This window comes from Pseudopodoces humilis, chromosome 3 (genome assembly GCF_049639895.1).
Source record: "Pseudopodoces humilis isolate 2021_Gansu_Grassland_sample_001 chromosome 3, ASM4963989v1, whole genome shotgun sequence".
Lineage (NCBI taxonomy): Eukaryota > Metazoa > Chordata > Aves > Passeriformes > Paridae > Pseudopodoces > Pseudopodoces humilis.
Genome location: NC_142202.1, coordinates 75,336,839 through 75,346,869, shown reverse-complemented (window position 1 = coordinate 75,346,869; position 10,031 = coordinate 75,336,839). Strand labels below are relative to the sequence as shown.

The following is a 10,031-nucleotide window of genomic DNA, read 5'->3' as shown; positions in this document are numbered from 1 at the left end:
ACTGCACTATTGCATAATCAGAAAAAAAAATCCAAAACATATCTGTACCTTCTGGAATGACTGAGAGTCCCAATTGCAATGAAAATATGATAAAATTGTTTTCATATAATTCATTTTTTTTCTTAATAAACAATGCATTCAAAAAATAGACATATTTTTGCAAGCCTTGCCTGGCTAACTTAGTGTTAACAGGGCTGATACCCCATTACTATCTCCCTGTTTGTGTTGCTGCTAAATGCAGTTGCTTGCTGATAGAATGCCAAGATTTGCACTTTAAAAGAAGTCTTGCTAAGTTTTGTACTGAGAAAAACAGTCTTGCACTGATGAAATAGAATGCTTTCAACTTGAGAACAAAAGCACCTAGAAAATACTTGCTACGCCACAACACTCTGAAATGTAGTTTATAACAAAACTATCAAAAGTACAGAATTCTTCCAGCTGGCAAAAATCTCAGTAAACACATCTCTTTGACAAAGTTTTCCTTTCAGACTCCGACATGCATGGGGGAGGGAATCAACAGAAAGGAAATTTGTGATTCTGTGATGGAAGGAAAGCCATGAAAGAGGAAGGGTGAACTAAGGTGACTTGCCTGGATGGCTTGTAACAAACGTCTCCTTAGTGTCACCTTTATAGTGAGAATTACAGTGGGATGTTAATGGTTATCTTGGGCACAGAAAAGAAGGACATAAATAAATATGGAAAATACTACCCATTTTGGAGATTATTATGGAAAAAATAATCTATGAATTTTAGTGCACCATATCTTTTATGTCCTAGTGGTATACACAAGCTACTTCTCAAAAAAATCCCTTCCAACCCAAACGCATTTTATGATGCTATGCAAATAATATTTGTCAACAAGTGCTTAACACATGCCTGCACTGTACTTACTGCTGCCTGCCTGTGCACAGAACTCAGTACCAAAAGCCATGAAAGCAGAGTTTTCTGGCCCATTCCATAGGTTCCTCAGTCTGCCTTGTGAAGTACAGAAGTTATTGAGTCTGTTAGCACTTCGTCAGGAAAAATTGCTGCTATTCCTAGTATGCATCTTAATAGTTATTACTGTATTCCACAAAACGGAATACAAAAATAGAATTCCATGAAAAAATCGTGTCCAGCTCCTCAGGGTATAGCTAAGCGGTATTTTTAGGAGTCTGCTCAGGTCCTCTGCTTCCTTGCAAGACTCTCATTCAATTTTTTAATGTGCCTTGCTATTAGAACCCTTTTCCACCCTCCCATTAATAGTTCCAGAGCAAAGCATGCCAGTGATGCCAGTGCATCTGATGGATCTGTGGGTCTGCATAATGAATGGTTAGTTCTCCGAATCCAAAGGATGCAGGACTATAAAGGACTATATGGCCTGGATGCAGGTCAGTGTTTTGGTAAAGGCAAAAATCTAAGAACCATGATCCCAGATCAGGAAAAGGGACATGCGTTCACAGGGCAGCAAAGCCAGGAGAGGAAATCAACCCAGAAGAGCCAAAAATAGGTAAACTCATCTGTTTAACACGGTCATATGTTAATATTGGTACTTTGGGTAGCACAAACCACAAGTGATTATCCTCACTTTGGTTCTACAGTTCAAAACCTTCCTACACAAATGCAACAGCCTGGACAAACTAGAATTTCAAGCAGAGGACAGAATACATAATATCTGTTCATTTCCTATGTAGTAAGAATTGCCATGTGATGATGCAGGGGTTTGTTATTAGTTAGCAGAAGAGCTTAGTGTAAAATAATCCCTGTCAGAGACTTGAGTCAAAGAGCTTTTAACTGGAGTGTGACTATGTTACAAGGCACAATGTTAAAATCCTTTTCTGATTTTTCATCATCCTTTTCAATCCCTAGAAAATTATCAGCTCCTGTGAATAAACATGTTTTGCAATCTATTGTCCAAACTCAGTTCACACTGTCTGTTCAGTGATAAGTTATACCTGTTCTGTGTATCGCTTTCAATAGCGCAGAAACAGAGAACAGCTTTACATGAATATCAGCTCAGCCTCTTATTTTTCTCTTGAGTTGCATCTCCTAGAGCTGTTCAACCTAAATCCCTTCTTCCTTAGAGGTCCCATTCCCTGTAGGAAAGGAAGCAGTCTTAGGCACTCATAGATTATAACCTTCCATCTAGACATTTTTTCCAGCAACAATCAACATAGGCTATAAAAAGCCAATGTAATGTTGCTATAAAGCCTCGTTTTTATTTCAGAGGAATTTAAACTGATGAAGATAAGTGGAAAAGCCATTGATACGCAGTTTCCCTCCTTTACTCCCCTCAGGATCATTTTGCTGAAAGCAGAGAGGGCCTGCTAAACTATGTCCTTCAGAAAAAGGGCCTAGACAAAAGCACCAGGTTCAGCGCACCATATATCCTTTATAATTGTAGGAGGTGTTTGTGCCCAGGCACTGGCACCTGGGGCTGGCAGACAGCCTCTCCCAAGAGCAGCCAGGGCCACCCCATGCCAATTCCAGCATAACACACCCACTACAGGCCATGGCTAGGCCACAAGGGGATGGCACCTCTGGGAAAGTGTATTTAAGAAAAGCACAAACAGTGGAGAATTAGGGAGGAAACGTGAGAAACAACCTTATGAGCAACGAGGATAGGAGGACATACTTCAGGCACTAGAGCAAAGATTCCCCTGCAGCCCACAGTGGCCTGGGGAGGACCCCATGTCACAGCAGGATGTGTCCTGAAGGAACAGGATCCCATGGACAGCCCACTCAGTAGCTAAGTTGTTTTTTTCCCTGAAGGAACTGTATCTCATAGAAGGACTCATTTTGGAGGAAGGGAAATGTATGAGGAGGAAGGAGCTGCCAAGAGGAATAGTTGTGGACTGAGCACAAACCTCCATTCTCTATCCCACTGCACTGCTCAGGGGTGGGTAGGAGGTATAGGAGTTGGGAATGAAGGAGGAAGCTGAGCCTGGGAAAAAGGTGAGGGGAAATTTTAGTATTTGTCTTTGTTTCTCACTATATACATCTATTTTAAATGGCAATAAATTACATTATTTTGTCCCAAGATTACTCTGTTTAATCTATGATTGGTAAGTGACTTTTCTGTCCTTACTTCAACTCATGAGACTTTCATCTTATTTTCTTCCCATATTTTGCTGAGGAGAGATAATGAGAGAGTGGCTGGGTGGGTCTGACAGCCAGACAAGGTTTAACCCACCTCTCTAACTAAAACCAGAATTAACATCCACCATCTTCCCAAACCCAGGGGAGATACTGTGGCAAACTCCCTTTTCTTCAAGATACAGTGTTAGAGTAAAGCTAAGCATGATGTTGCCTCCTTTTGCCTTTCCTCAACAATGAATGTGAAAACATTTCTGTTGTAACTGTAGTTTCACACATCAGCTTTTACTCTCACAAAGGCAGCAATGTGCTATTAGTGGACTTCTGAATCACATTCTACCTTGTCTTCATTCTGAATTTATTGACTTATTTCAGAGGTAGGAAGAGATGAGCTATGAAAGGAGTTTAAAAGGCCTGAAATTCACTTTCTGCTTTGACTTTATACATATATATATATATATTTATTTTTTTTTTCTATTTATAAGGGTGGAGATTTTAATAATTTTTTTTGTTTGGCTATCTAGCCAAGATAACAAAACACAAATAATTGAAAAATGTGAAGAAAAAGAAAGAGAAATTTTACAGTAATTGTAATGCATGGTAGAAACTACAGTGTGCCAGTAAATTCAGAGCACTTTTTTCTGGTAACTGATTTCCCCTTCTTTTCCCTTGTGTGCCATGGTGCTGCATGGTTAACTTTTTCTAGTTTTAGAACATCTGTGAGTTCTAGGGCTACATTCAGGATCAAGGGTTAGCAATTAACAACCCCTAACTTTGTTAGGTTTTGTAAGAACCACATGGAAGAGTAGTTCTGGAAAGAGATTGATCACTTCTCAGGGGGAAACAACTAGAGCAAGGATAAAGGAGGCTATATGAGCTCCTCAGACCTATCTCCCCATGGGGAAAAAAAGAATATCTCACAACAATGCAGAATATCTCTACTTTTTTAAATTTTAGTACATAAACCCAAAATGAAATATACAAGGACATCTTTTTAATTCATTTCTGTTTATTTTTCTTTATGTGGGAAACATATATGTGGCTGCATAGGAAAATCCTCTATTGGTGCTTCCTCCCCTAGGTATTTTAGGAGTCCCCTGGAGAAGGCATGAATATTCATCCCTATGTAGCCACCAGACATGAACTAGTTTTCAAATAAGAGTCTTATTGATTACACAATAAAAGTTCTAGTCCCTTCCTTTTTCAGTCCTCTAATCCTGTGTCCTCCACATTCACACAAATACAAAAGCAACAAATCTGCAGCATGTTATCCTTTATGCAGACAAAAAGATAGAATTAAAGGACAGTTTTGTCTTTCTGTGTTCCAAATGCTTGGCCTAGGTTCTAAGCAAAAAAAAACTTCTCGATATATACTGATTCACCAAGTATGACACATATTAAAATCCTGCTTTTAATTTGTCAGTGAGCTTCTAATGTGAAGAAGAGAAATATTGTCACTTTGTCATGGTGTGCACGAACCCGTGCCCTCTCCATTCAAAGGAAATTTCTGAGGTGGCAATTCAGTTTTATTGAAGTACTATCTAATGTGATATCTGACTGTTTTAACAGGACATATGTATGAAATTTAATATCTGATATTATTTTCTCTCTTTCTCTTGTTTTCTTTTTTTCTCAGAGCAAATTATGACATCGACATCTAAAGGAATTTTCCGGCCATTTTTTATTATCTTCATTATCCTTGGTTGTTTCATGGCATTTATATTAATTTATATCAAACCAACAAATAGCTGGATTTCTGGTCCTATAGAATCAGCCAGTTCAGTCTTGAAAATGAAGAACTTCTTTTCTTCAAAAACTGATAATCTCAATGAAACTACTGTTTTGATCTGGGTGTGGCCATTTGGTCAGACATTCGATCTAACATCCTGCCAAACCATGTTCAATATCCCTGGGTGCCATCTGACTATTGACCGCTCGCTATATAACAGATCCCATGCTGTTCTCATTCATCACAGAGACATTAGCTGGGATCTGGCTAATTTACCTCAGCAAGCCAGGCCACCATTCCAGAAGTGGATTTGGATGAACTTGGAGTCTCCAACTCACACTCCACAAAAGAGTGGCATTGAACACCTTTTTAACCTGACCCTGACTTACCGGCGTGACTCAGATATCCAGGTGCCTTACGGCTTCATGATGGTTGGTACGAGTTCCTTCACATTTGAAGTACCAAGTAAGGAGAACTTGGTCTGCTGGGTTGTGAGTAACTGGAACCCCGAGCACGCTCGAGTCAAGTATTACAACGAGCTTAGCAAATACATTGAAATCCACACCTACGGACAAGCCTTCGGAGACTACGTCAATGATAAAAACTTGATTCCAACTATCTCCTCCTGCAAATTCTACCTTTCCTTTGAAAATTCAATCCACAAAGATTACATTACTGAGAAACTTTACAATGCTCTTCTGGCTGGATCAGTACCAGTTGTACTGGGCCCTTCTAGAGAAAACTATGAGAATTACATTCCAGCAGACTCTTTCATACATGTGGAAGATTTTCTCTCCCCCAGAGAGCTGGCAGAATATCTTCTGATGCTTGACAAAAATAACAAGATGTATCTTAGTTATTTCAACTGGAAGAAGGATTTTTCAGTGCATCTTCCTAGGTTCTGGGAATCACATGCATGTCTTGCTTGTGATCATGTGAAAAGACACCAGGAATACAAGTCCATTGGAAATTTAGAAAAATGGTTTTGGAATTAGTTTTTTGGGGGGGGGGTGGGGGGTGGGGGGAGGGTGGGGGTGTGTGTGGGGCTGTGTGCATGTGCGTGCACTTTTTTGAAGAAGCCAGAAAGGACTTCAGTCCAAGTGGAGAGGAAAGGAAAAGAGAAAAAAAGGAAGGAAAAGAGAATCTCATGTCATGGTTTATCAGTTATTCTCTCTTGGCTGTCCTATTTATATTTTGTAAGAGATTTAAAAGATCAGCAGCAGCAGTCATCAGCACTCAGTTTCAAATTATAATAGACATAATAATGTGCACTGAAGAGTATTTGATTGCTTATTATAAATTTAAAACAAAATTTTTCACATTTTCTGTGAAACATGTCCCAGTCTCACACTTGAAATAATAATTTTTAAGATTTTTTATTTTTAACATTATATTTGTTGTTTAACCTATTGTTAAAATTAAAAAAACATTTTTAAATGTCAGAAAATTTTAAGAACATAATTTGCTGTTCCAGAGAGAAATGTGTGTAATACTTCAAAAGACAGTAACGTTTCATATGTTCATCTTGCATTTTAAGAGCACAGTAGAGTAAAATACCTAACTCTATGGAGGCATGATTAATTGCCCCCTTTTTAAGGGTAATGAACCTAGAATTATAGTTTTTTAAATGCATTAGAATAGTAGACAGTCTTTGTGTCTAAAAAACATTTCCTAACAAATGATCCCATTATGTTGCTTTAGGAATATATTTCTTCCTGCCCTCTGAAGAAAAAAGAAGTCAGATTTAGAGAAAATTACCAATCCTGGTGACCCAAGCCCAGATTCACCCAATTTTTCAGTGTATTCAAATGCAGCACACCCTTGTCCCTCAATATATCTAGAGTATTTTTAACCTGAACCAGGGCTTTAAGTAGTGTTACACTGAAAGAAACAGATTTTAACAAAGGTGTTCAATTACATCAGTTTCATGCACTGAATTCAGCTGGTAATAATGGATTTTTGGAAGCAGTTTCCTGAGAAATTTTAGAAAGCTCTCTCATATAATTTCTTGAATAGTAGTGAATTTTCACCCAATTCTGTAAAGATCTGTTGAATTTTAACTGCAGCTAAACAACCTGGTGTTATGACATGTAAATGTGGGGAAAAAATTACTAAGCAGTCAATTTTCTGAAAGAAATTTGCTGAAATTCAGTAAATAAGCTATCAGGCTGACATATAACCTTTCAACTTACTAAGTTAATGAATTTGGAGGGTTGAAAATGTTTTATATGAGAGGTATTAAAAATGCACTCTTTAGAGCAACAACTCTTATCAATATTTGATAATATAAGTAGATTTTTAAGTATTAAATTTGCTCTAATAGCAAATGCAAAATTGTGATGATTGTCATAACTGTTTAAAATGTCTGCTTTAAACATGAGTCATTTGATTTAACTACTTTCTTTCACCTAAGACAAATTTCTGATTGCCAATATGTGCATATGTAGAAAGCTGGTTTAATGCCAAAAATGTATGAGTATGTTTTGGTATCAAATGAAAGCAAATCAGTTCGGATTTTCAGATCGAAGTGCTGCAAATCACACTTGCTACTGGAAAAAAAGAAAAAAAAAAAAAACCAGAAAGACTTCTGCTTATGAGATGTATGAGACCCTGGTCAAACAAAGTAGTCAATCAAGTAACTAAAATTAAATTTGAAGACAAAAATGTTGCTGCAGTAAGTAAATGAGAGATAAATTATACATATTTAGCAAAAGACAATGCGACTTGTCAGATTTTTATTTTCCTTTTATTCCAGGGTGGAACAGAAACACAGAAGGTTAAAAGAATAATTAGTTAAATTTCTAGAACTCAAAACCCAAAGAAAAGTTATAGAATCACTTCTGCTCTCCCTGTGATTTCAAAAGCTGTACCTCGATCCAGCTAGTTTTCAATATACTGTGAATCACCTAAACTCACCAGCATTCTAGTATGCAGCAAGATGAGCTTACCTTGAAAATTAATGCAATACAAGGAAACTGAGTCTTCTAAAAACAAACCTCTGACATGCATGTAATACAAGTAGTAGTTTATCATTTTGAAGGCAAGTGGCTGTAGCTTATCATCTGTCCTACAGGACATCATAACATTTTGTTTTCAGGAGGACTGTAAAATTCTCAGTGACTGAATATGCCACTGGTTTGGCTCAATAACCTGCTTCCCTCAGTGCTGGAATTTGGAAGTTCTTTGCATTGACCTCAGTGAAAGGTGAATGTGTGCAATCCTTTATTTCCTTCCTCACTTCAGATCGTAAGAGCTGTTCTGTGTGTTAGAAGGCCTTAGGTCTAATCAGACTGGTTTCTTGGCAGCAAGTTCATCTAAGTCCTTAGAGTAATAACAAGCAAGCATATATAAGATATCTGAATTGTTACGGCAAATTTTGGTCAGTGTATACACAGGAAAGTTTTGAAACAGATGCTGAATTTTAATCTTGTAAGTAATGTCTTTACCTCTGTAAACATGGGACCCAGTCAGCATGGCTAATCTTAGGCTGAGTTTTAAGAAGAGTTTTAAAAACTGTGAAAGTATTTTGATGGAACTGGAAAGAGTGTTGTTCTCTTCACAAGAAGAGAAGCTCCACAGAAGGCCTGTATACATTTCCTTCCAGAGACATTGCTAAAATTGCTTCAAGGATTAATAAAACAGGAGAGAAATCTAATCCAGAATTATGCATAACAATCATTACCAAATCATAAAAAATATACATTATGTCTAATGCCTCACTGGCATTCTTGAAGAGTAAGGGCTGGAACAAAATTGAGACAATTTTTTAGGATGTCAAGGTGATCTGCAGGTATCAGGCCTTAAGCAGTTCTGGCTATAAGGATCTTTGTTGACAGGAGATGAAGCATTTTTGAGCATGTCCAGCCTATGTAGAAGCAATGGAAATAAAACATCTGTGCTCCATACATACATAGACTGCCTACCTAGACCTAGACACCTAACTCACCTAAGGCTGCTTTCAGTCTGTGTATGACATTCAGCTTTGCGAGGTCTGTGCTTCTTTCGTGATCTATTCTACTTGAACAGCAAGCGTAAACAGACTCAAATAACAAATCACTGTGAAAGAGAATGAGCAAACTCAACCAAGGGTGAAGGGTAAATTACATGGGACTAGGTATTTTGCTTTGGTACCACTGGCAAAACAAGATAATTGTACCAAAAAAGGGAACTAGAAGTTGATAGATCACACCAGTTCTAACTATTTTCTCAACAAATTTCTTTCAGACATTCAGTTTATTTTGTTTGCCAATCCACAGCAGTTTTGAGTTGCACTCATCACAAGCTAACTAAGCAGTCAGCGAAGACAGGGAGTAACCACCATTCTTTCTTTTACAATGGCTTACTTTGGATGTTTTTAGGCTCTCTGTCATGCACTGAGCTATGAACATTACTGCCTTTCTCAGTGTGGAAAATAAGACCCAAACCAGATAAAACACTAACTGCACATGCACTGCTACCCCACTGAATGTGAACAGGTATAAGACAAAACTGGCAGCAGATCCTTCTAAAGCAGTTTTCCTTTATTTCATAGGCAATACCCATAGGATATCTTGCTTAGTATGAGATTCCAAATCTTTAGTGGACCCTGTTGCCAGTTTCTTTGAATGCCTCTTTCCATATGTCAATACCTACAGTGAGCAAGCAGCCTGAGGCCCACAGAAAGTGTGAGACATCCAGCAAATATTTGTCTTTTAAGAAACAGATCAAGTAAAATGAAAGTTGCACTAAGAGAGCATGAATGTGGGGATTTGAAGAGTTCATGTAGACTGAGCAAGATATGGGGAATTGACACCACTGAACACAATAAAGAACAACCTGCTCTCTCTAGATACTCATGTTTGTTTCTCAAAATAGGCTTAAAAAAAAAACCACATAATTTTCTCGCATCTCTAAACAAGCAGTTAAATAACCAATAACTGTTCCTGTTTATTCAAGAATGGGACTCCTGTTGGCCTTGTGTTACCATTTTTATTAGATGCAGAATAACATTCAGGAGGAGAGAGAAGTCTGTCAGTAAGATAATTATATTTCTTATCTAGATACAAGGATCTTTATTCTTATTTTCTTTTCTGATTTATAAGTCCTCATGCAGCAACACTTTCTGGACATGATTCAAAAAGACCTTAAGAGTATGGAGATGACCATGAGACTTAAGCATGTGATAATTTTAAGAACATCTTAAATACTTTAATGTACTGGGGCTCCAGAGAATATGTTTTCATTGCCT

At 37.6% G+C, this 10,031-nt stretch overlaps 1 protein-coding gene across 1 annotated transcript; it reads left to right on the top strand.

Annotated features, from left to right (window-relative positions):
* The first annotated feature begins 4,719 nt into the window (after nucleotides 1-4,719).
* FUT9 (fucosyltransferase 9) lies at nucleotides 4,720-5,799 on the top strand. The gene has a single exon (XM_005518217.3). It carries the CDS (start codon nucleotides 4,720-4,722, stop codon nucleotides 5,797-5,799), a length of 1,080 nt encoding a protein of 359 aa, XP_005518274.3.
* Nucleotides 5,800-10,031: the final 4,232 nt, after the last annotated feature.

Coding starts and splice junctions, on each gene's coding strand:
- FUT9 (XM_005518217.3), top strand. CDS start 4,720: ATGACATCGACATCTAAAGGAATTTTCCGGCCATTTTTTATTATCTTC.